The sequence below is a fragment of the Thunnus albacares genome, chromosome 20 (genome assembly GCF_914725855.1).
Source record: "Thunnus albacares chromosome 20, fThuAlb1.1, whole genome shotgun sequence".
Lineage (NCBI taxonomy): Eukaryota > Metazoa > Chordata > Actinopteri > Scombriformes > Scombridae > Thunnus > Thunnus albacares.
Genome location: NC_058125.1, coordinates 25,047,161 through 25,074,796, shown reverse-complemented (window position 1 = coordinate 25,074,796; position 27,636 = coordinate 25,047,161). Strand labels below are relative to the sequence as shown.

General features: G+C 39.5%; 1 protein-coding gene across 4 annotated transcripts; it reads right to left on the bottom strand.

Moving 5' to 3' along the window:
- Positions 1-450: 450 nt before the first annotated feature.
- plekha1b (pleckstrin homology domain containing, family A (phosphoinositide binding specific) member 1b) lies at positions 451-26,902 on the bottom strand. Of its 4 annotated transcripts, none has more exons than XM_044337319.1 (13): positions 26,814-26,902; positions 21,353-21,538; positions 17,202-17,258; positions 17,040-17,085; positions 15,705-15,802; positions 14,265-14,390; positions 13,419-13,556; positions 12,317-12,385; positions 9,940-10,004; positions 9,767-9,830; positions 8,702-8,791; positions 6,705-6,778; positions 1,562-1,919 (listed from the first exon to the last, which is right to left on the bottom strand). In XM_044337319.1, exons 2-13 carry the CDS (start codon positions 21,491-21,493, stop codon positions 1,658-1,660), a joined length of 1,230 nt encoding a protein of 409 aa, XP_044193254.1. In that variant the 5' UTR covers positions 21,494-21,538; positions 26,814-26,902; the 3' UTR covers positions 1,562-1,657. The 4 variants fall into 4 exon arrangements, 3 of the variants coding, with proteins under 3 accessions (XP_044193253.1, XP_044193254.1, XP_044193255.1); XM_044337320.1 differs by having other exon boundaries at positions 6,738-6,778; XR_006399362.1 differs by lacking the exon at positions 6,705-6,778 and adding an exon at positions 4,244-4,422 and having other exon boundaries at positions 1,830-1,919.
- Positions 26,903-27,636: the final 734 nt, after the last annotated feature.

The window sequence follows — 27,636 nt, the reverse complement described above, 5'->3', positions numbered from 1 at the left end:
AAATCATCCAACTGATAAAAAAAGCTTTAAGGTTAAAAGTTTTAGCCTTTATGAGTTAAGTTTCAATATAAGGTTGCTCCCAACTGGTCATGTTGGCAGTAAGTAGAATAATCAATCCTGCTAGTTTCTAATAGCAGAAACTATTGATTGAGAAAGGTTAAAGGGTTTTTTTCTGTGACAAAACAGCTAGATTTGCACGATGCTGCTGTTGGATGAAACCCTCCAAACTTAAATCTTTATGTTTAGATTACAGACAGAAAGTGGCATCGTGAAATTATAAACTTGTTCACGCAAAATAAACGGTGCTGGAAGCTCGGTGACGTAGACATTACACCGGCAGCCAACATTGTTCTCCAAGCTACCAGCAAGCTAACTTCCTCTTAGCCGGCTAGCTAGCACAACCACTGTGGTCTACCTCTTACTGTTAGATTATCCAGAACTGAGATTTACGTTATTATTTCTGTATTGTAACAATTTTATTTTCCACTCTGTGAACATAAATCTTTTGCTTTGCTTGATGCTTTTAATGCGAAGTGCTTTGTAACTTTTGTTTTGAGAGTTGCTCTATAAAGAAATCTTTACAAACCACACAATATGTGAAGAGTCACTCTGACCACCAGAGCAGTTTATACTCAGCAGGTTATATAAAAATCAATGGTGTGACAGAGCAAACATGATTTCTCTATTTTGAACTCTCCAGCTTTCCGTTCCCTCAAAGGTCAGCGACGTCTCCACCAGTGAATCCACTGATCTCAGCAATTACAGTGAAATTAACCTATTTAGGTATGAAAATTTGGTTTGCACAAAAGCTGCTGTGAGCAGGACCTTCGGTCTGGTAAATCATATGACTCCTTGGTGTATAAGCTGAAAACTGGAGGATGTGCAGACTTTACTATCGAATTCAACCTCAGTGAATCTGGACACGAGTGCTCTACAGCACTAAAAACAGCATCTGTTTGACAGGATGACGTTTTCTACAAGAGATGACAGACAAGAGGGAATACGACGGTTCTCCAGAGGAAATTCAGGAATCAAAAGTTCATAATATCAAGCGAGATTTTCTAAAAAAATAAACAGTCTTTCAGCTCTTCTTTGACAGCCTGTAACGTCTGAGCTGCTGCTTTAGAAAAACCACACGACCGCAAACTTTGGTTTGTCTGTTTCTTACTTGAACCATGAAACCCGCTCATGGCGGCGACGGGACGGGTTTCATGGTTCTTGCGCTGCTTTTAACAAAGCTCAAGATACTTTTTTTTCTCTTTGCATGACAACATGGTTTCTGTTTGCCAGCAGCCCTTTCTTGTAAATAATAACCGGGAAGACAAAAGTGAAGGAAAAAAAAAAAACACAGCAGAGGAAGAAGTCTTATCCAACATGTACACACATACATAAAACTGGTCCCAGGAAGTTTTGCGGGGGGATAATTTGGACAGTCAGGATGTTTTCTGTCACAGCACATAAAGAACTTTGTGTAGAAGTGTGTATTAAGAGATTGTCAGTCACCATCATCATCACCATCATCGTCACGTCCGTCAAATCAGGGACATCTGCAGGTCTGAATTCTCAGTGGTGCGACTGCTCAGCTCGCCTCCGCTGCTGTCGGATCCCAGCCGGGCGATTTCGCTGCGGCGTTTCCACGGCGACTCCTCCTCCCTCGTTACTTTGACGACCGCACCGTCTCTTGTAGCGACAGGCGGGAGCGAGCCGTGGGGAGGGGCATCATCACCGACTGGACACCGCTCAGCCTCCACGGAAGCAGACCCAGGAAGTTGTCCTGGTGGTGGTGCGAGTCCAGTGTGAGGCTGAGCGCCCGCGGTGGCGGAGCTGGGGGAAGATTGTGGGTAGTGTAGTTCCTGGTCGAGGGAGTAGTAGAAGGTGGAGGAGGATGTTGGGGAGGGAGAGGAGTGGTCACTGCGCTCCTGGAAAGAGAGAAGGAAGGAGGAGAGGAAGTGAGAGGCAGAAAGATAAACGTTGGAGGGATGGATGGATGGATGCACGGAGAGAACACAGTGGTGACTCGATGGATGGATGACGGATGGATAAGTGAATGGTCATGGAGGACAGGAGAAAATAAAAGATAAAAAGGGAAAACTGTGAAAGATTCCTCCTCTTTGTTCAAACAAGAGCATCAAACTGCAGGTTAAAATCTTTCACCTTGTTCACCAGTAAATTCACTTTTTGTCATGAGAAGCTTGACGCCAAAAATCACCTGTTTCTACGGAAGACAAAACACGCCAGAATTTTAATAGTAAAGGTCATTTGATTTTTGATTGTTTTTATTGATTTAAAAATGTATGTCTGAGAGGTTGTCTACTAGTACATGATGGTCTTTTCTCTATTCCATTAAAATCTGCTGGGAATATTTGCTAAAACTGTTGTATTTATTAATTTATGTATTTCTTCATGGTTTTTTTTTAGCCTAAACTTTTAAACCTGCAGTGCGGAGCTTCTGTGTCTACCTTCTGGCAGTGAGAGTAAATACAAGTTACCTGGATGTGACACCAGTTCTATGAATACATGTGTGAGCTGGTCCCAGTCACTACTGGATAAAAAATCAGAATTTGATAGATTTGGTTCTAAACATTTGGAAAGTTTAGACGAGCCACACGATTTAATTATTTTATCCCTCAAGTTAGCGGATGGCGGCATGCTCTATGGATGCCCTTCAGCTCTGGCAAACCAGTCATCACTGATAAAATGCATTACTACCAGTGCGTCAGTGTGGGAGTGTCACCACAGACACCAGATTAAAAAGTCTGATATGCTGTGAAATATAGAGATTTATCTGGCAGCGATGGGCTTTATCAGTATTGTGTGAACTCGTTTGGCAAGAGCTTGAATGTAACGGATGTTCATTTATATGTAAACTTTAAAACTTTTATTAGCTTCATGACACCTCTGTCATGTAGAGGAAAGACAGAAAAAACAATTAGCAGTGCAAGAATCTGTAGCATTTTTGGCATTTCTAGTTAAAGAGAGGATCCTGATGTAACACATAGATGAAAGTTTAGCTGAGATAATTTGCACCTAAGCACATTATTGTAGGTGCTTTAATCCACTTTTTAAGCACCTAAACTAAATTGCAGACGTCCTGAATTGGGAAGGCTCTTTATTGTGAAGAGGAAAGATGTGTGACACCTTAACCTTTGTTGCATTAGTTCAATGGTATAAACATAAGGACGTTTTTGTGTGAAGGACGGCGTGTAGAGTTGCAAAGTGTGAGGAGCTGCAGGTTCTGGAAGTGTTTGTCTTCCCACCTCAGCGTTTTCTTACAGTAGAAATACAAGAGTCTCCTGAATAATTTATCAATACGTTTATGTTATAGTTTCAATTATATCAGCTTTGTTTCTGATTAATCATATTTTTATCTGGTCAGTTTGGTTAGCCAATCAGAAGAGGTGTGATTGTTAAAGGTGTTATTGCAATCTGAACTGCTGAATGTTTCATGAAGTTTCTACAAAGTCGGATCAACATCGTCCAACAGAATTTGAAGTTCTGTGATTGGCTGATTTTCTTACATCGACATTTCAAAAAAGTTCCTGCTGTGACAGGTGTGTAGGATCAAAACCAAAGAATCCTGCACACTGTTCTTCACTTGAACTCACTTTAATAATAATACAAGAATGTTTTGGTCCTCAAACCTTCATCAGGCAAGACTGAAACGTCTTGTTATTACAGCCAGTTCGAGTGATGGACGGGCTTCTTTTGGATGTTCTGTTGGCTGTTTTTCTCCTTAAATTTGCCCACAGGGTTTGACTTTTTTATCAAAGAATCAGATATTTTTCTAACAGCTGTTAACCTTTTCTACTAATGTTTCAACCAGGAGCTCCAACTGTCAGTCACGTAACACTGTTTATACAGAAAATGAACTGAACTTCTTCCAGAACCCCGGAAACCCAAATCACTGCTCCCACTTTGCAACTTTATTGCACAGCAACAGTAAAGATCATAATCCATTTTGTAATAAAATGCAATAACTGTGTAATGCAGCCTCTGCTTAAGATTAAAGGATAGGTTCACAATTATTCAAGTTTGTCTTAAAATAACAACAAGGCACATGTGGACCAGATCAATATGGACTTTTCCACCTGGGTCTTATTTTCATAGTTTTGGCCATTATTTTGGTTAAGATAACTTCCTGCTGGCTTAATGCTGAGATACGGGGTCACACAGTGTCTGTTCAAAAGGAAAAGTGAATGGTGACGGTAACACATGGGTCCATGCAGTTACAAGCAACACATACGAACGAAGTGATGCTGCAGTTGCCAAGGAGCAGGACAGGATCGAGCGGCAGTTGCTAAGGAAGCGGAGAGGCAGCGGGGCTTGGTGATTGGACGATGAGCAGCGGTGGGAGAGACAGGAAGTACAGGGCAGCAGGGCTCATTTGGGGAGGGTTAGTACTTCACTGTCACACCTCACTCTCTGAAAAGCAGACACACACACACACGCGCGCGCGCACGCACACGCATACATAAACACGTAGAGGGGAAACAGAGAGACAACATGACAGAGGGTTAGCGGGGAGGAGAAAAGAAGAAGCTCGTGATGAACTCCCGGCTCGTGAAGTCCTGCCGGGAGTCAGGAACGCTGTAAATGTTATTAAGACGTCAACATGGAAAACAACACAGCTGACAAAAGGGAAGAAAAGAGTGACGACAGATAGGAGACGTTCAGAAGTGATCGGTCAGCATGAATGATTTGGTGAAAAAGATTTGATCTATGAGCTTTCATTTTGCTGCGCGCACGTCAACATAACATGTACAAAAAATATTAAAAATGAAAGTTGAATGATGAGAAGCTGGGATGCCAATGAAACGATATGTTTTGATGGCAGATCGATAAGAAGACGATGAAGCCTTGGGTGGGAGGAGTTATGGTGGAGGACGAAAACAGCATTCAGGCATGAAATGGTCATCAGTGTTGAGGCAGCACATCACAAGTCTACAAGCATGGGTCAAACACCTGGACTCAAAGGGTCAAAGGTCAGCTACCAGGTCTGTTTCATGCAACACTCCTACACACACACGTTTAGATGCGTGTTTGGATGTTCTTGAACCACTTTCCACCTACACCAACCTGCGTCATGTGTGATCAGATTGCGATTGCATAACATCACGATGCATCAAACCCAGCTGCACACGCATGTTATGAACACGTAACAAACACTGAATTATAAGAAGTTTTTCTGCGGTTGGTCTGATACTCGAGTCACAGGAATAAAATGGGACTTTAATGGGAGGCCAATCATAATCACAGTTATCAGTAATCTTGAAAAACTTTACTGGAAAATGGGCAACATTACTGGAAAGAAAAAAAAATAATAACACGCAAGCCTGCTTAAATATATCTTATTTTAACAAGAAACAGATTCAGTGAAATGTCGACTTGTGAATTAAATCAAACTGAATTGTTATTGTGTTTCAACTTCAAAACGAAACGTAAATTAAACAAAATATGAGGAATCTAGGAGTTGTTTTGTTCTTTAAGTCGACTGACAACAACCTGTAAAGCTGCATTAATCTCATCCACGTTCGTCTCGATGTTCAGAGACATTTTTCTGTCATCATTTTTCTGGCTCTGGCACAGGAAGTCGACATCCTCATTCTTAAAACTCTGATTAGCTCAGTTTTATCCAACCAGGGAAACAGTCAGTCATTAAGAGCTGCAACTAACTCATCATCGTTTCATCTGCAGATTATTTTTGCAATTAATCATCTATTTAATGTTGATTTGTTTAGTTTGCTTGTATTGTTCGACTAAAAGTCCAAAACCAAAATATTTTTAATTCACTGTCTTGTATGACAGAGTAAAACAGAAAGTCATCATCACATTGGAGGAGCTGAAACCAGCAAATATTTGGCCTTTTTATTTGAAAAATGACATAAATAATTTTATGTCGACTGACTAATCAATTAATCAACTAATCTTTGCAGCGCTGCACCTATTTGAATGATGCGGGAGACAATTCAAAGGTCTTAAAAGTATACGGTATATATAACTGAAGAAATGTATTGTCATATTTATGTACGAAGACGATCCTCTTTTGTGATGCAATTTTCTAAATTAACTGTAAAGATTCATGTTAACTATGAATAAATCCAAACACGAGGTGCAGCAGCTTTCAGAGGATTATAAGTATTTTCATAAGTGACTGATGGAGACGTTACTGTCAGTTTTAAAGGAAGGATCCAAAGTGATGTTTGTGAGAATTAACATTTTCTTGAGGTAAAGAGAAAAGCTTTTACAAAATGTATTCCAGGAGATAAATGCAGAAATTTGCATACAAGACGCTCATTAATGCAGGTGGGAAGCAAACTAAAGTGTCCTAAACATTCAGGTTTTGCCTGAAGCAAACTCTGAACTGTATTTGAAAAGAATTTAAAATACAATTCAGAGAAGAATCTCAGATAAAGTTCAAAGTACAAACTGTCTGCCTGCTGTTATCTCTCAGACTCCAGCTGTGATTTTAAAGGTTTATTCTGCTGTTTTATCAGCAGGTGGAGAGACTATTCAAACTATGCAGCTATTAGTAGTTTTAGGATGGAAGCACAGTACAGGGTTCACTTTGTGCTGCTAGATTAAAAAAAAAAAAAAAAACACAAAGAGCTCAGCTGGATACTCTGTAGTGTGCAGAGTAAATGGCGGGTGAGGGGAGGCTGGTAGCTGGTGGGTGAATGAGGGGGAGGGGGCACAGGATCACATACGTGCTGCATTCACCACTGCAGAATGGCGTATACCTCTGTATACAAGGGCTGGACAGCCTTCTGGCCTGACGGATCTGAAAACAACAGTTTACAGCACAGCTCAGTTACAGTAATGTGAAGAGCTTCTTTCCAAAATACCACATGTTCATCCACCTTAGAGAGACCTTACTGCCATGAAGATAATACAAAGGTCGAACGTTTTTGCCAAATAACATTCATGTGCAATTATTCCAACTACATCTAAGTCTGTTTAAAGGTGTTGGGGAGTAGTAGTATGAAGCCTTTTGTGCTTCCAGAGTCTAATAAATTGCCTCAAGTGATGTCAGCGTCTGTTGGGGTCGAAAATAAAAAAAAACTCTGCCAGTGTGGAGTTAGACAGAAGTGAGGTTACCAGTCGTCTGTCCTCATCTATGCTGGAGGCTAGCAGCTCCAGGCTACATTAGCTGCTATCAACATCAAGTTGCATTGTGGGTAATGTAGTCAACAGGTTTCAAAAACAAAGAAAATTTTGATACTTTCTTTTAAAAAATAGTAAAAAACTAGTCCAAAAATGTGTAATTTTTAATAGGTAGAGCTAAGTTAGCTTGTGTTTTCTGGGGAAATGTAATGCCAACAAGATTATTTTTTTTTTAAATATAACAGAGCGAACATTTATATTATACATGTCTACAAAAAGTTGCCTGGAAACACTATTGTTCCATATCATATCAGCACAAAGTTTCCTTATAAAGTTATAGTAATTGCTAAAAAAATGCAGAAAATTTGTAATCCACAGTCAAACCTGAAACCAGTTTCATTTAAAACTGCTCAAAATAGAGAGATGGAATGATTTCCCCCCAAAATTCAAGTCTCACTGCTGTTAAAATAAAAAAAAACTATAACTGAGATTAACGCATATTCACTGAAACCTGTGAACGCCTTCTTAAGAGATCCTGAAAACTAACAGACAAACAAACAAAAAACCAAACTGCCTCATAAACTTCACTAAAACTGTCAAAGCAGGCTTGTTGTCTATGAATGTCATTCATTTTGATTCATATTAGCTTATTTAAGCTAATTTTATTTTTCTTACTATTACCATCTGGTGGATAATTACGTGGTTTTGGAAACAAACTCTTCAAACAGTCAGAAGAAATCGAGGGGGAGTGAGAACGGAGAAGGACAGGAAGTACTGGGAGCTGTGTGAGAGTGTGTGTGTGTGTGTGTTTGTGTGTGTGTGTGTGGTGCAGTTGAGAGTTTGTGCAAAAGAAATTACACTTTTCAGGGTGTGAAAACAGACGTCAACCATCATAATCATCATCATCATCATCATCATCATCAGGCTGTGTAAGAATGTATAAAACAAGCTCTGAACCTGTACAATATGAACATTGTACTAAAACAATTAACAGACACATTACCTGCTCACCATCTGTCTCCTAATGACTGATTTACAATGATCTTATTCCTGCACATTCACAACAAATGAGATGAAATTTTCCATGTTTTAATCCTCTGTGAGCTGAATGTTTGTCTCGTGTGGTGACGTCTTTCTGCCACAAGATGGAGCCACTTCATCTCATTAGATATAAACATGTTCAAAAACAACAGAATTCAGAGTGACACCTATCTATCTATCTCTCTATCTCTCTCTCTATCTATCTATCTAGCTATCTCATATATGTTTACACATGTTGTTCTTGTGAATGTGTTTTGTTGTTATATTAAAGAGAATAGAACAAAAGTGCAGCCACTCATATTTTAACCAGGACAAATAAACACGGTCAATTTCAGAACTGAGTGCAAGGTTTCACTCCTGGTTTATAAAAAGATCAATGTCAAATGTTTTTCAGCATCAACGACACTTTGATACTCTGCACAAATACCAAAATCAAATTTATTTCACGTCTTATTTTGCTAAGAATAAATTATTCCACCAAGATTTTACCAAATATACTTTAAATCCTTGACAAACTTTGGGTGTTTTCGACATTAGTGCAACATGACGGGATACCTACAGTGTTAGCTGAGCGTCCGGGGCCGCGCTGAGCCACGATCGCCCCTGAGATGGCCTTTATCCAGCTGTGCATGTCCTCTGGACTGTCAGCCTGACACAGAGAGAAAGACAATTTGTTTTATAGTTTTTAAATGCTGCATCTTAACAAGACAAGTATAAGTACAATCATTGAAAATATAGAAAGATCTTAATATTGTAGAAGTTAGATAATATAGTGACTTTGTAAATATGGATAAAACATTGTGGCTTTTTACTGCCATTGTTTCAGCCTTTAACTCAAATAATGAAAACACATTCTTCTACAACCACCTACATGTATGTATACACATAAAACATATATGAGATATAAGATATAGGAGACAATTTTCTTGAAGTTGTCTTTTTGTCTCAATGCAAAGGCTTCTCTTAAATTTTTAGCCATTTTAGCAAAAAATTAGGACATTTCAGAAAAGATATTAAGATTACTGATGCTACATCCTAGTTGGAGAATAGTGTATTCTTATTTTTTTTTCTTTCCTGGTTATAATACTGATGTCTTTACCGCACCGTCTGTTTTCAAAGTGTTTTAATTCAACACAGCTGACTGTTGTCTTTTATTTCAGCAACTTGCGCATCATTGTTGGCCTCTGGACTACAGATGGAAATGAGCTTTTATCTATATCTGATACAACAAATGTATTGTGCATTGTCTCTGTTAAATGAATGATAAATAAATAAATACGTGTTTGATGATCTGTAGGAGTCATGCGTGAAGCTGCTGCGGGAAGCTTTGACTTACAGTGACTGACAGCAGTTCATCATAGTTTAGTTTTAATCCACTGCAGCTGACAGTTAAAGAAGACAACTAAAGAAGTCGGTCTAAATCTATGTTTGAGCATTTGTTTTTGTTGGTGACTCATTTTTTTCCACATGGGAACTAATCAGGCAAAGAACTAAAGGCTTTAAGGTTTTAGTGAACCTCAAACGACACAACCTTAACCCGCATGTTGACCTGCGAAAACCCCTCTGGATTGTGAATTAGTTCGCCTGAATTTGTTGCTATTTCCATCCTGTTCATGTGTGTTACCTGCATGTAGAAGGTTCTGGAGCTGGTGACCATCTCAAACAGGTTGTCTCTCATCATCAGCTCACTACAGAGACAGAGAAACAGCAGCAGCATTTTTTTTTTTTTTTTTTTAATGATCTGTCATGTGGGATCCTGAATCGACCTTTTATCTGCTAAAAAGGAAGCTAACTGACCTCTGTTTGCACTCCTGAACTTTGTGAATCTCCTTCAGTGGAATGACTCTCAGTGCTTCCCTCTCCTGTGAGGAGGAAGAGAGTAGAACAATTACACCTCTGCAACAGCTAAAACATGTATAACCACAGGTACAGTATGTTTCTACTATGTAATTCTGCTTCATCTCGACTTTGTTCTTTTCTGGCTCAACAGGAAACCTTCAGTTAATTTGTTTGTGCCTGCATCAGACTTCATCTTGTTGAGAATAACAGGAAACAAAAATCTGCGCGAGATGAGGCGCGGTTGGTTGTGTTCACATCGAATCTTATATTAAAGGTAAATACAGGAATTTATAAACATTCACAAGTAAATTTCACGTTTCAGAGACTCAAGCTGGTCTGGCAGAAACAGGCCTAAAGATAGTTGAGTTGGGGGAAGAGCCAGATGGCAAAAGTCAGACAAAGGATCCGCACACTGCAATTGAGAGCTCCCAGCAAATCTAATTTAACAGAGCAGCTAGCTGAAAATGACTCTGCACACTGATCTGTGCTCTCGGTTTGTGTTTGTTCACGAGGTTTCATCTCTGGTTACCAGAGTTGAAGCGTCGGGAGTCGACTGAACAGTTTCCCAGATCCTCTTTTGTTCAGTTTGTCTCTACTTGTCATGATATCTAATGATAGCTAGCAGCAGTCTGCAGACATCAGGCTGATGCCTTATGAAGAAACATGAACAACAGCAGATCCATTAGTGAGGACTTTCTGTATCATTACATATAATATTATTACACTGCGCCTGCTCTAGTTGAAGCATCTGGTAGCTGTGTGGGAAAACCTGTATTTAACAGGTTTACTGACAGTCTTGCAGGTGGTGCAGGTCTTTTATTATTCTTGTACAACTGTCCAGAAGAATTTTCGATCTTGCATTTTGCAGGCAAACAAAAATTAATTCAAATTGTGAAACGACCCCGAGCTTGAAAAATGAGATTTCATTTTTTGGTAGATCTGATGAACAAATGCAGGCTAGACTGGCAGCGGACATGAAACTCATCAAAACAAAACTTCAACAAATTCTTTGATAACATGTCAAAGGTACAAGCCTCTCATAAAAATGAGTCCAGCCAATCAGAGAGCTTAAACTTGTGATACATGTGCCACTAACAGCAAGCAGAAGCTAAAGATAACGCTTAAAACAACACATGAAAACTGAAACTAAACAGCAGTTTAGATCAGTTCATTTTTTGGATGAATTCAGCAGAAATGGTTTGTTCTCTTAACCCTTATTGCAACAAAACAAACAAGAAAACCCTCTGACAGCAACAACAGCCGCTGAGGCTCATGGGTATCGTAGTATTTAGATCCATCCACCATATCAATCTGACAGAAAAAAACATGATTCATCAGGAATTAAGTTGAAATAATTAAAACTGAAACCTATAGTTCTGTTAAAAAGTACTGCTAAATGTATGGTTATGTCTCTGGTGTTGACTTGTAATGTTTCAAGTGTTCCTCTTTCTGCAGTTGCACTCATTACATCACTCTACAGTTGTGGTTAAAACCAACAATGGAAAATATAAAGGTATGCACACACACACACACACACACACACACACACACACACACACACACACACACACACACACACTGGGTGTGTCCATATATGAGCAGAGAGACAATGTGGTATAGGACTCGCTAATCTTGCCACACGTGGATCATACAAAGAGGTATTTAGGGCGCATGCCGCTGCGTGCAGAGACACACAACCTCCCTCGAGGGCAGAACAAGCCTCACTGCCCACACACACACACACACACACACACACACACACGTGCACACACACAACACTTTTCTACAGCTTCCCGTCTTTCACTTTTACAACCTGCGCTGGTTCTGCTTCATTGTTAAGGGAGGTTAAACATTTCTAATATTATATGAAGTTATAATGAGCTGTGTTTGTGTGTTCATGGTTGAATCTAATGTAAACTAGCAGTCAGTCAGTGTGTGCACATGTACTTTAGTAACCCGGTCACACACATCTCTCTGCTGCAACATGAATTTTTAAAAAGGATTTGTTCACTCATATCACTAAATGTTTTGTTCCACTCGGATGGAACAGACTGTAACGGGATTCAGAACTCATTTCTTTGGCTGATTTTGAAGATCTGAGTGAAGTGCAGCTCTTTCAGCTTGTTTTTTTTTTTATCCCTTATTGTTGCATTCAACTGTATTTACTGCTTATTTACAGCTTTTACCACTGTGCCCCATGAACAGAGTATGAACAGATTCCCCAAGCAAAAGAGAGTGTTTCTGCTCTCATTGCAACACTCTATATAAAAATACATATCTATAAATATCTATACAAAAGGGTTGAATGAAAAAACAAACAAACATGTTTTCTCACCAAGTCAGATTTGAAGTAGCTGACAGCGTTTTCATCCAGCATGAAGTATCTTCTCTTCCAGTTCTTCATCTGAGGAAGAGGAGTTGAGCAGCATCAGTGTATTAGTTAGTTAACCCCCCCAAGCTAAAAAAAAAAAAAAAGCAGCTGTTCATGGAGCAAAGGACCTTTAATATGACAACCACTCAATTCCTTTTGTTTTATTTTCTTTACTGTGGGTCATAAAAACAGCATTTGACAATATTATTGACATTTTAAAGACTAAATGATGAATTAAGTGGATAAAAAAGTCCTGGTTGTTTCCCCAAAGGCTGCAAATGTCAATTACATCCCAGAAAATGAAAGTATTGGACAAACAAACATACTGAAGATTTAGCTATCTTTATAGTCTTCCAGTGGCAGAGATTAAAATGTAAAGTCTGCTAGAGAAAAGGTCATAGTGTCATTAAAATCAAAAGGGTTCATCCTCTAAGCAGCGGGAATGTGCTCAGTACATTTTATACAACTCGTGTTATTACTGACAGAATGTGAAGCAATTTTTAGATGCGGCGAGATTACATATAAAGTCAGATCAAAGACATGGATTGACACATTGAAACGTGTCTGCGCGAGTTGAAAATGTTTCAACTTGAGAGAAGAATTTTCATGTATCCTGGAGCTTTATGAACCTGCTTCATAAAGTTAAAGAGATGAGAAGGGAAAAAAAGGAAGCTGGAGGGAAATAACAGAAAGAAGCGGAGTTTCTGGTGAGTTCTGAGTTCAGTCAGAGGCCGAACACAAACACACAGTATGTTGCTAGCCAGCTTACTGCTAACATACAGCTGTTGGTACTTTGGGTGTTTGGGGTGAATAAACACAGACTTTCATATTACTTGTGTACAAGTTGATCATTTATCTCGATGATTTAGCTGAAGAAAAAAGGGTCAGGGGGTCACCGATAACATCAGGAGTTATCTTGAGAACATTAATATCCACAGTCATGAGAATCTGGTTAGTAAATGTCATGAAACTATCTTTCTCTGGACCTCAGTGTTGGTGTGTGTGTGTGTGTGTGTGTGTGTGTGTGTGTGTGTGTGTGTGCGTGTGTGTGTGTGTGTTCTCTCACCACAGCTCCCTGTTTAACACAGTATCCGGCCTTGATGACGGCCTGGTCCTGAGCTCCCCTGGACAGGAAGTAGGGCAGGTGATTCTGACCCCGCCTCAAACCTCCACGCTCCGCCCCATTCTGCCCCTCCCCCTGCTCCTAAAACACACATGAATATATGGAACAAAATATTCATCAAACAAACAAACAAACAAACAAACAAACAAACAAAAAAACAGTTTATTTCCACATCCAGTAGTTACGGAGCAACATTATCATGTGGAGTCGTGTTTCTGTCCACCTGGTGAATGTAAGTCAATATTCGCTCTCTTTTATCTCTGTTTTTACTCTCTACCAACTCCTTTATCTGCTAAACGCTCCACTATGTTCACCAGCTAGTCTACAGCTAACTGTGTCTGTTTGCTGTTTGGTGCTGAGCAGGTAGTGTACAGTGGCTTTTTACAGCTTTTTCTCTTAAAACAGCTGCCTGCTGTGGCCAAAAACGACACTATGAGAGCTCTGAGAGTGAACCAAAACAGTAAAATTGCAAAGAAAATGAGCTGAAAGATGCTTAAACGCTCTGTAGTCTGATCCAGTCATGTGATTGTTCATCTAAATAATATTGATTATTGCTGCTTTAAAGTCATTTTTATTAAACCTTCCATTGCCTCACTTCTTTGTACTTTATTTCACTGGACATTTTGAAAAGTGGAGGTCTCTCAGTCACTCGTCTGTGTTGATGCATGTTGAGTCACGTGCTTGTAGTTGCATACCAACACAGACAGGACCGGACCTGCTGAGCCGCTGCCCCCAATCGCTGCTAATACAACACACATGACACTGTGTGTGTGTGTGTGTGTGTGTTACCTGTGTAGTGGTGATGATAGGGACTCCTCCTACGATCTCAGTCTTGTAGGAGACCTGTTTCATGGCTCCCAGTATTTCCTGGGGAGTCTCTGCGTTAGCAGCATGGCCTTCACCTGGCTTTGGCACCTAAAAACATAACGAGAGATTAACAACAAGTATAAGGTTAACACCCAAAGATTTAGGTCAGGTCTATATTTATATTCTGGGGCTCTACTGGAATATCTTTGATTGGTTTACAGTTAAAAACTTCTTATTTATCTTCTACTGCTCCTTTATGCAGCCCCTCAGTTCAGCCTCTGTCTGAAACAGGCCGTTTTAGCTCCTGTCTCTTTAAGGCCCTCCTCTGTTCTGATTGGTCAGCTTTCAGGAAGCTTCCTCCGGCTCCGGAGGCTACGTAAACAAACTATAGTAGCAGGATTTCACTTCTTTTTCTCCTTCTCTACATGTCGGAGCCTGAATCTGATCAGAAATATGTGAGCGGAGGCCATGCACAACCTCGGCAGCAGAGATTACAGAACGGACGGTTGTTTACGGACGCACACGACAAACTGATGTCATCTCGCCAGGAAAGTACAAAAAAACATTGTAAACGAAGCGTTCAGAGCAGGTTGAAACTTGGGCTCTGACGTTCAGGGAGCATTTTTACATAAATTCACCTCAAGTTTTGGAACTCTGACCATGTTTAACATCCGACATTATAACAGTATATAAATGACAGAAAATCACAAAAATAGAATATGTTCCCTTTAAGGTTTAAACAACTTTCTAATTTCAGAGGACATTTCAGTTTTTTTTTAATTTTTCTGCAGTGATAGCACTCACTAATTTCTGTTTTTGGTAGTTTTTTTGTTACATTTTCTTATTCTTATTCTATTCATTGTACTGGCTTTTTGTCTTGAACAGTGCAAATCACCTCTTAAATGAAACGGTCCATCTAAGCTGTTATATCTATAAAGTCCCTGAAGGGCTGGGGGATGTGTGTGTGTGTGCTTATTGAAAAAAGGAAAAAATTATGTGCTCAAATGTTAGTCAACAGTTGCCATGGGAAACAGGGGTTTTAATCTTAGAAGCTGTTCACAAAAAAAATGTCATCTTTTGAAAAAAAATGGAAAAAACACGCAGTATTAGAGCTACAGTATTACAATAATGTGTATTTCCTAACACAAAAAGTGAGGTTTAGACATTAAAATATAACGTTACGCTATAAAAAAACACGACCACTGAACATAAAGCGCTGCAGCTGCAGGTGGATATTTAAACGCCCGGCTTTCCTGTCCCCCCCCCCCCCTTTTACACTCTGTTTAAACTGAATCTCTCTGGCCTGATGGGTAATTTTCCATCTGCTGTAGCCTGAGGCAGAAGACAGAGCGGCCCACAACAACAGGAGAAACAAGGTCACCTATCGATCCATCTGTGTGTGTGTGTGTGTGTGAGGCTCACAGTTATCTTGGTGGCGTTGTTGAGAACAGTGATCCATTCCACCAAATCCTGCTGGTCGTTAGCCTGCAGATAAAACTTCCTCATTCCTGCATTTATAACTACAGGGAGAAAGAGAGAGAGGGAGAGAGAGAGAGATGTAACATAAATGTGTCTCCATACTTTGAATCATTAGATGAGAAAACATAAGAGGAAGAAGAGAAATTCACTGAGCTTCATGCAAATCACAATCTAAAAATATCAGTTTGTTTCTGGTTTCTCAGAGGATGTGTGTGTGTGTGTGTGTGTGTGTGTGCGTATGTTAACATCCCATCCAGATGCAAATACACACACACACACACACACACACACACACACACACACACACAGAGAGAGAGAGGTCAGGTCGGAGTCATTGTACAGTTTCCTCCTATTGAGCGACAAAGAGCTACTGTTGGCCGCCAGAGGAACAACAACAAGCTGCAAGGGACAAAAGAGAGGAAATAAACCTAACGAGAGAGGAAAAGAGGGAGGGGGGCGGAGTGAGAAATAAAAGGACGAAAAGGGAAAAAGGGGAGAGACGAGGAAGGAAGGAAACAAGGAAGGAGTGGGGATGGAGGAGATGCGGAAGGAAGAGGGGAGGGAGGGTAAAAGTTGGTGGGAAAGAAAAGCTGCGAGCTGCATGGCCAAAAGTATGTGGACACCTAAACGGTGTTGGAGGATGAGGTCTTCCACACCAAACTGGGAAAACCATTTCTTGATGGCGCTGGCTTTGTGTAAACGGGAGCATCGTCATGTTGAAGCAGGAAAGAGCTTCCACAGACTGTACCGGAAGCAGGCTGTCTTGTAAAATATCGTTCCTTTACTGGAGTTATACTGGTGCCTGGACAAAACCATTAAAAAACAACCCCAGACCAAAACAGACTTTCTGCAGGTTTCTCAATTTAAGACTTTTAAAGACATGTTTAATACCACCTTGAATGCAATTTGATGCTTGTTTCACAATAACACCAGATTAAAGCTGCATTCAGCCCTGCGTTAAAACAACGTGAGGGGCTGCGTTGGTGGTTGCGTGTTAATGCTTTTAAAGGTTTACTAGACACCAAAAGACTCTGCAGCGGAGGAAACATTAAGCACTCAATTCGATGCTTTTTAAGACTTTTCAAGACCGGCAGATACCCTGCAAAACTACACAACAGTGCGTGGACTAGTGTAGGCTGCTGTAGGTAAAGAGGGAGGGAGTGGAGAGACAAGGGATAAAAGGGATAAAAGGGAAGAAGGAAGAAGGGAGGAAACATTGGAGGGAGGAGAGGTGAGGAAGGGAAGAAAGACAGAAGAAGAAAATGAGGGTGAACTTACCAAAGCAGAACTCTGCCTTTGGTCTGAGTTTGGTGGCATCACTGACCTGCAAGAGAAAGATGCAGTGAAGCAGCTGAACTCACACAGAAGTGTGTGTGTGTGAGTGTGTGTGTGTGTGTGTGTGTGTGTGTGTGTGTGTGTGTGTGTGTGTGTGTAACTAACCTTGGAGATGTAGGTCAGATTGAGAGATCCCACCTGCTCTGCTCCTTCAGGCAGATTCTGAGCAAAAGAAAACACAAAAAATATTAATAATCATCATCATATCATTAATATTATTGGTAGTAATAGTAGTAATAATAGTACAAGTAGAAGTAATAGTACTAAAAGTAGTATTATTGGAAAACAAGGGTTGAGTTTGTGTTTCAGTCCCTCAAAAAAAAAACGCCGGTAAACACCAGAGACGGGAGATCCTGAAATAAATGATCAAGGAGTGATACGATATGTAAAATCACATAGTAAATATTCAACTGTGTTCCACTGTTATTAAATAAAACTGATAATTATTTTCATTGTCAATTAATCTGTCAATTATTTTCTCAATTAATTGATTATTCATTTGGTTTATAAAACATCAGAAAACAGTGAACAATGTCCAGCACAATATCCTAGAGGACAACATGGCATCATTAAATGTCTTGTTTTGTCCAATAAACAGTTCAAAACTCAAAACTATTCCATTTTCTAGGGCTGTAGTCTGCTGGTCGACTAGTTGGTTGATATGCTCTCGTCTGACTAAATTCTCATTGGTCGAATAATCTCCGTATTATTTTCATAAGGAGAAAAGTGCTACATCAATAGCTTTCCAGGAGTATCATATTATATATTACATATATATATTATTTCCTGCGGCGCGAGGGACAGACTAACAAATTATTCAAAACACCCCCGTTGTTTTCACAACTTTGAACTCGCCCAACCTGATGGAGACCGCTGGGTCTAACTGTACTCAACGTTTACTGAATCTGTGTTTCTCCATAATGACACAACGAGAATCCCCGCCAGGCCAAAAAAAAATTAAATATTAAATATTTGTTTAATATTTAACATTTCGACAGCGTTTGGGAGTCTCTGTGCAGCGCTGTTCCGGTACGTGAGTCAACCTCCGTGTCGTTGCCTGGGAAACCACTGGTCGCGTGGCTCCGTTAAGGAGTATGTTTGCGTAGCGAGCGGGAAAAGAGCGAGGGACAGAGAAGCGATGGTGGATGCGAGCGGAGCAGAGGAAAAGGTTAGTAGTAAGTTGTTAGTCTGGCGGTAAATGTACAGTTCAGACTTCAGTGTGTCACGTCTGTTGTTTCCCCAAATGCTGGAAAAATAAAGGGGGTTAGCTCCAAAGTTAGCAACAGTGGGTTAGCATAACCCGAAGACACAAAACAAGAAGATTATGTATCATTTTAGTCGACCAAGATTTTCTTTGGCTGACTACAGCCCTACCATTTACTACCAAGAAAAGCAGCAGATTTTCCACATTTAAGAACCTGGAATCAAATTTTTGGCATTTTTCATCAATTAATCAAATAATCTTTGCAGCTCTGATAGAAAGAAAGAACTTATGTAACTCGTTTGGTTCATGATTGCTCTGATTTTGGTCAGAAATATTTGATCAACAGAAAAACGACAACACAAAATGTTCATTTCATCTTCGCTGTATGACTTCACTAAACATTTTCTGACAATTTAAACCCCTGAATCCAAATCACATCTTAAACCAGATCAGCTGATCAACCAACAGCGATCCGACTTCTAATGAAGGTTTGAAATTTAGAGCATCAATTAGATACTGTATCTTTTAACATTTAATAAACAGTAGGAGGCAAATACTGGAAACTCTGAGTGAAAAAATAATCCTACAATAAAAACATAATCGACTGAACAACCGATTTGCATCAATCAAAAGGCAGCAGATTGATTTTATGAGTAGAATGACATAAAAGCAGTCAAAACATAACTTCTTTTTGTTATTGTTGTGTTTTTAAATCGTTTTACGGGGTCTGAAGCAGCGGTGGATTCACACATGATATTGATCTGACGGGGAATGAGAACAACAGGAGACAAAAGCAGGAAAAAAAAAACATATTTCTACTACATTTTTTTCCACTAGATTTGCCTCTTGTGCATTAAAGGAATCAATTTTACCTCTTCATGCCTCTAAAAATGATTCAAACAAAACAAGAAAAATGAAAACTGACACCTTAAAACAAAGTCGTTCACAAGTTAAGAAGGTTGGGGAAACTTTTCCGCTGTCACGAGAAGACAAAGCTAGAAAAAGAAACGATTATTAAAAGAAGCTTTTAGGCATGAAAATGATCTATCTGAAAAGAAAATATTAATACCAGCAGCAGATATTAGTTATCAGCAGCCTCAGGCAGGTTTCTGGCAGCAGCAGCAGCAGCTGTGTGAGGCTGAAGCTGCGACGTTTGAGGAAATCCCCTCTGTGGGAAATATAAATAATACAACTACTAACCTTTTCAATTTCTGTTCTGGTTCCTGTTTGTCAGCTTGGTTTGACGAGAAAGGATCAATCACGTGTGTTTGATAAGGGATGATCCAGCTTTTATTCAGAGTAGTTCTGTTTTCTAAACCCACAAAACTCCTCTTAACATCTTATTTCTCCAAACTGTTTGAGGCTCTTCAACCTGTCATTTTGTTAACGAATCACTTTCCTCTAATGGGATAACCTTCTGCCTTGTATTTGAGTTGATTCTTTTTACTGTGAAGACAGTCGATGATACAAAAAGACATAAAAGTAAAATCTAAAAGACTCATATCATGGATTTAAGCTTTGATCGACACATCACTGTTATCCATAAATGATTCCAGTAGAGTCTCCACGTCATCCGCAACCTCAGAGCACTTTCTGTCACCCCTCCGCCTCCCCCCCCCCCCCACCTCCCTCCGCTTCCTGTTGCTTTACAAAAGCATCAATCCAACCCATCCTGTTGTACTGTTCCCCCTCTTTCTTAACCATGTCGGCCATCTCCAACAAAAACAAACTTATCAGTATTTCACACACCGCTTCCAAAATCATCTGCCTCCCATCTGACCCCCCCCCCCCATCATAAACAGACACGAAGCGAGAGCCGTCGCACGCCTCGCCGCCGCTCACAATAGCCAATGACACGACGATCACCCCGACGATCCACACGTCACGTTGGTGGCGTCAGGACGTAGGTGTATCGTGTGTTGGGATGCAGGCGGAGGAACGAATGTTATGTGTTTTATGTTTATCAGTATGTTTGTGGTTCAGTTATCTTTAGTTTTTTTGTTAAGGCTGTTGTGTTGACGTGTTCCTTCATCTCCATCGACACATACTGTTGTTTATTTTGGCTCGATCCCACACGCACCGTGCTGCTGCCAGAAATACTCGCCGGAGCGCCAAACGTGGATTCATCCGCGAATGAAAATAGTTCCCGAACAAACACAGTTTTTCCTCTTGTTTGAGTGACGTTCGCTGAGAGCTACAGCGCCCAGCTGTCTTTTGAAAATTACTGAGTTCTTCTTCAAAATAAAACTATATATTTGTGAGCTGTTCTTAAAGATTTACGTCTTCAGTACGAACCGATCGTCTTGAGGCTGAGCGCAGGAGTAGGGAGGTCAGAAAGTTTTTTGGTGTTTTCATTGGATTTGTTGAAAGATAAAAATAAAGAATATTACGACACTTCAGACACTTCACAGCTGTTATTGTGTGTAGTTGCAAGTAGGGGCTTTTTAACAGCTGTTGCCTTCAGGGACACTTCAGGAGATTAGATCGTCGCCAGCTAGAGCAAATTTAGAACACTAAAAAAAGCTGTAAAATCAATAACAATCTGCATATTTGGTAATTATTTGACTGATATTATAGCTCATAAATTAAACCCCTTGTCAGCAGCCAACTGTCAGATATCGGGAGTGTCTTCGAAAGCAGCAACAACACCATAACTTTACCAAAAAAGGTGAGTAAAATGTGGTGGATTATCTCCCTGACGCACATTTCAAGTCTCTGCAAGTTGATTTTTCGATGGAACTGAGATGAACTGGAGATAAGAGTTACATGGAAGGAAGGAAATCAGTCTGTTAACTGATGCTGTGCAGTAAGTGTAGCTTCTAAACAGGCTCAAATTCATTTTCCTCATTAAAATTAAAAAAAAAAAAAAAAAAGGCACCAGATCTGCTACTAAAACTCTACATAAGCACAAAGATATTAGAGCAGCAGATGTTTTAAGCGCTGACTAATCAGAGAGGACTTTATACAAATGTCATCAATATGAGAGAAGTGCTCAATCATGCACACAAATATTTATCTGCACGCATTCACACACACACACACGCAGCCTTACCTGAGGGTTATCCATGTACCACAGCAGCTTGCCCAGCTGAGTGTTCAGGATGAAGTATCGGCGCAGGAACCTGCCGCTGCTCTCGTTCTCCTCGATGTCCAGGAAGCCGCAGATGCGATTCTGTCGGTCCACGTAAGGCATCGCGACCCCGGCCAGCTCAGCCCGCCCTGGGGCATCACAGGAACGCTGCCAGGAGGTCGAGACAGGTTGACGTTTAGTCGATGAGCTCACTCAGAGCAATTTACAGTAAGTGCTAAACTCAGGTTAAAGGCGCTATAGGAGAGGATTTTAAAGCTGCATTGCAGTTTTTATTTTTGTGTAATAAAATATACAGCGCTGTGAGAAAAATATGACTACTGAAACGTACTTTGCTGTGTAGTCATCAGATCTGAAACAAAACAATGACTATATGGTTGAAGGTCTGAGTTTACATCCACATCTGATGAACAGTGTTGACAGGCAGTGTTGGAAAAAAGTACTCAGATCCTAAAAGTACCAATACAGAAATGTCAAAATACTCCTTTACAAGTAAAAGTCCTGCATGAAAAATCCTACTTAGTAAAAGTACATAAGTATTATGAGCTTGATGTAGTTAAAGTATTGCAGTAGAAGTACATAAGTATTATGAGCTTGATGTAGTTAAAGTATTGCAGTAAAAGTACATAAGTATTATGAGCTTGATGTAGTTAAAGTATTGCAGTAAAAGTACATAAGTATTATGAGCTTGATGTAGTTAAAGTATTGCAGTAAAAGTAGTGGTTTGGTCCCTCTGACTGATATATTATTATATATGACATCATTAGATTATTAATAGTGAAGCATCAGTGTTAGAGCAGCATGTTACTGTTGTAGCTGCTGGAGGTGGAGCTAGTTTACACTACTTTATATACAGTTAGCTAGTTTAGTCCAGTGGTTCCCAACCTAGGGGTCGGGCCCCTCCAAAGGGTCAGCAGATAAATCTGAGGGGTGGTGAGATGATTAATGGGAGAGGAAAGAAGAAAAAACAAAGTTCTGATACACAAATCTGTTTTCAGTTTTTGGACTTTTTCTCTAATCTTTGATTTTTGCTGAAATATTGGATCATTTGAACATTTATTGAAATGAAAGCATGTGAGAAGTTTAGAGGGAAAAATCACTATTTGGTGGAGCTGTTAACAACTCATAGACATGTGAAATGTGACCCCGACTACACACTGCTTTTTGTAAGACGTCAAAAGCCAAAAAGGTTGGAAACCACTGGTTTCATCTTTAACAATGTGTTGTATTTTAAAAGCTTGTTATATTATCCATTGTGTCAAATCTTCATCTGAAAAGTAACTAAAGCTGTCAAATAAATGTAGTGGAGTAGAAATGGACATACTTAAGTAAAGTACCTCAAATTTTACTTAAGTGCAGTACTTGAGTAAATGTACGTAGTTCATTTACTCAAGTACTGCTTAAGTGGCTGGCTGACAGAAAGTATGTGGACATTTTGGGAAATCTGCTTATTGACTTTCTTTATAAGACTTAGATTGATGTCTTTCTCAATGCAACAACTGTACGTGAAGTAAAGAGCTGCAAGATGTGATTAGCTAAGCTTAGAATAAAGACCGAGGCAGGGAGGGAAAACACTAGCCTGGCTCTGTCCAAAGGTTAAAAATACACAACACCTCTTACGCTCGCCAGTTTACAAGTTGTATCCTGTTAGCTTAATACTCGAACAAACAGAGATGTAAAATAAAATGTGTGGTTTAAGGCGTAGTTAACTGTTAGAACTCTTTCTTGGCAAACATGCAACTTCCTGGAGTTTTGTCATCACAGTGAGGCTGCCAGGTGTGGTACCTTTATGCATGTACAGAGATCAAAACTAAAACCTGTGCTCACCGATGTTATCTGGCAATCTTTTGACAAATTGTTCGCCCGAAAAAGGCTGTCGGCCCTCGATACTCTTCACTCAGGTATCGATGTTAGTATAAAAACAAACAAACGATACCAACAAATATTTCTGGGTCAGGTTTGTGTTCCTGTAATCTGGTTGATCAGTCACAGTTTCTATCAAAGCAGCCAGTGTTGCAGCCAGCGATACTATGAGCCAATCAGTAGCTGATGAGTAATGATATTTGTTAACGAGCTCCTCAAACAGTCCAGTCAGACACGGAGGCATTCAGTAGTACTCACCGGCCTTGACACGCTTACGCCCGTTACACGTGGAAATAAAAAGACAACAATGGAGAAAGAGGAGATCTGGATAGAACGGCCATGTTTGAAAATTCCATTGTTGTGACTTCTGCATCTGTTTCCCTCGTTGGCTCGGCTCTGATTGGCCGTTTACTCCCACACACTACAGGATGCGCTGTGGTTTTTAATCAAACACGGAGGACCGCTGATCGATCGTATCTCCCTACATGAATGTTGCTTCTTTACACCGCGAGCTGTGTCATTCTGATGGAGAATTCTGTATTGTTATGAAGATGGAGATATATATATATATGTATATCCATCAAAACTTCAGCCTGTGTATCATACTCATCATTGTTCTCTGTATCACAAGGTCGGATGGATTCTTCATCTATAAAACTCACTTCTCTCATTTAAATCTACCAACTACAGAAACATGATGCAGTAACTACTGAACCTCAGATATAGAAATATGTTTGCACTAATGTTGGCAGAACTGGTTTCAGGTACGATGCACCTTTTAAACTTGAGTCTTACTTCCCTCTTGGAGATTTTAAAGCTTTATTATCTAATGTTTTTTATGATTCTTGTAACTGTTTTTAATAAATTTCGTGTTTATTGTGTAGTTGTGTTGTTTCTGTCTGCTGATTGTGTTCTTGTCTTGTTCTCAGGTCTCTCTTGACTGTCTGATTAAATAACAATTAAAAAAAATATAGAATATTCAATCTTTTTATTTGTAAATTATTTGTTTCTTTGATTTTACCTCAAAACAGACTAAAAGTGATGTGAAACTGCCTGATATATGTAATGTGTATAGCCTAATTGTTGTCATGCAACTCCCCAAAGTCCTGGAACTGTTATTGATGAGTGGATTTATTGATTAGCTGATCGACAGAAAACTAATTATCAACTGTTTTAGTAATTGCATCATCATTATTGTCCTTTTTTATGACATAATGTCAAATATTTGCTGGTTCCAGCTTCTCAGATGAAAGGATTTAATGTTTTGCACTACCATACATGATAGTGAACTGAATACCTTTTGGTTTTGGACTCTGGGTCGAACAAAACAAAACATTTAAAGATGTAACCTTGGACTGGGAGAGATTATAATGGGCATTTTCACTATTTTCTAACATTAAATAGACAAAACAATTACTAGAATAATTGAGAAAATAAACAGCAAATGAATTGATAATGAAAATAATGGTTAGTTGCAGCCTTAAACATGTCTTCAGTGTCCTTACTCGCAGTTATGTCACTCGCAATACAAAACTACACTGATCATATACATGATTCAAGAGAGATATTATAGCTCCTGAAACATACAGTCAGATCAGTATAAACTTACTGAGTGATACTTTTAACACCTATAATATAATATAATATAAACAGCATATTCAGGTTAAAACAGTTACCTATTCTGCTATAGAGAATATACATTAGAATTACCAATCATAGGTGCACTATAAATCCTTATGTAGGGCTGCAACTAACCATTATTTTCATTATCAATTATTTTCTTAATTAATCGATAAGTTGTTTGGAAATTTTAGAAAATGGTGAAAAATGTCCATTACAATAACCAAGAGCACAAAGTGGACTCATTAAATGACTTGTTGTGTCCATGAAACAGTCCAAAACTCAAAACTATTCCATTTACTACCAAGAAAAGCAGCAAATTTTCACATTCAAGAACCTGGAACCATCAAATCTTTGGCATTTGAGAAGCTGGAATCAGGGAATTTCTTAAAAAATTACTCAAAATGATTAATTGATCATCAAAATAGTTAGTGATTCATTAATTGATGATCGACCCAACACAAAATATGTAATTTTCTGCTGCTAGGGGTCTCTCAATGAAAACAGTAACAACAGACAGAATTTGATGACATTGTGAAGTAGCATGGGATCATGGGAGTTGTTGTCATTATTGTTAAACAACCAACATTGCCGTCATTGCAGTCAGCTTCTCCCGGTTAGGATTCCCTCACTGTTCATCATTCATCAAGACTTTTACCAGAGATGAATTATCGACAGAGGTCTACTCCTCTCCAAAACAACCTGACCCGGTGATTAAAACCAGTAAAAACACTGAATAAAGCAGTTTCACCTTAAAAATCAGTGTTTCACCAACGCTGTTTGGCGAACACAGAACATCTGGAGGGGCTGCCAGCCAAGCATGACTGTATAAATGAAGCCTAAATATCTCAATCGCCCCCTGGTGGCTGGCTGCAGTATAGGTCATAAGTTCCGCCCCCTTCGTGTTAACGAATTGGACATGAGCCAATGGCTGAGGGGGCGTGTCCTGCAGGCCGCTGACTTGGTAGGAAGTGGAGACTTAGCTGCCCGCTAATGTTTGCTCAGCTTGTTTCTCTGATTACTTAAGATCCAGACGTCTGGTGACTAAAATCCTTCATCCGGTTAAGAGATATCTACAAACGATCGAAATCTTAAAAGTGTATCATACAGATGTGGCTAAAAACTGGATAAAAAGTCAATTCATGACAGCTTCTGGCGGACAACCACAACGCTGACGCATGCGCAAAGAGGATATAACGTCACTGACAGGCGGCCAAATGAAAACGGACCGTTACCTTGATTAAAGTTTTCTCTGGGTTTGAACATTGGTAGAAACATTTGGTATAATGTCAGTAGACAATTCAACAAAATATGTAACATAGGTCTAGTCGTTCTTAGACATTTTAATTGTTAATTGTTATTTAATTGCAGAAAAAGTTACCTTTAATCGACTAATATTGCAGCTTTACCCCTATATTATATTTGTGACATTTAAAATATCATCAAGCATGTAAATCACTGACTCACTGAAGACCACAGACACACAATAAATATAATACTGAATGAATATTATGGTGTTTCTTTAACTTACACGAGGAAAGCAAATGAAAGCCCATGACATTATACGTTGCTCCATCATACACTGTTTTATCTCATTTAATTACAGTATTTTTGCATGTAATTACAGTGTTGTAACTCCACTGCTAACGCATTTAGCTTGTATATAGATACCATCAGTCCATACAGGTAAACGTATGTATACACGTATAATATCCACTGTAGTAAATATACATTTAAACAGCCAGCAGGGCGGTGATCAAACTGTTGTCACAGGCCTAAAAACATCGACTGATTTCCTCTCCCGCCTCCATTATCCGTCTCTTCGACACTTCTTACTACTGAATTATTATTCTGTGGGGAGTATATTTGGTTGTGTACGAACACAGTCAGTCCTTGTGGCGGCACACAGGCTGTAAAAGCGGCGTATTGAGGGTTTACTTACACAGTTCGACTCAGTCCGGGTCCAGTGTGGCAGCTGTCCGGCACCAGCGTCACGCAGCGTCAAGCGGCGTCAAGCCACGTCAAGCACCGTCACGCAGCACGAAACAAAACATACAGCTTCCGGTTTCTGCTTTCAAGGTAAAAGCAAGAATGGAGGTACTTCCGTATAGACTTCAGTGTAAGAGCAGTGGTGGAAATAAGTACATTTAAGTACTGTAACTAAGTACAATTTTGAGTGTGTTAAGAAAAGTTGTACAATTTCACAAAAACATGATTGGTTCAATTAAATATCTGTTATAAAAGTGCCCTGGTGCATTTACCAAAAAGTGATCCACTTTTGCTGAACCTACCCAATAAGATTGATTGGCACAATTTTTTTTTACAAACAGTCGCGATGTACCTTGGAGATCCTGACTTTTCCTCTTGTGCCATCATGAAGTTAACATTTGTGTTTTTGAGTGAAATATCTCAACAACTATTCAATAGATTGCCATGACATTTGGTACAGACATTCTCCTCCAGATGAATTGTAATCTGGGAAGAGAAATTATTTAGGAAATATATAAACAGAATCTGTCAATCAGTGGTTCCCAACCTTTTCTGAATTTTGATACCTTAAAACAAAGTAATGCCTACTTCTGACCCATCACCAGTCATATATGTACATGATTTATGATCAAGTGAACTAATGGTGATTTTCCCTCTGTTTCAATCATATTTAGAGACCTGAAGTGCTTAAATTATCCAGTAATCTACTGCTTTCCCATCTCATTAATTGTCTCATGGCTCTTCAGATTTATTGTGACTCCTTAGGAAGTCCTGAC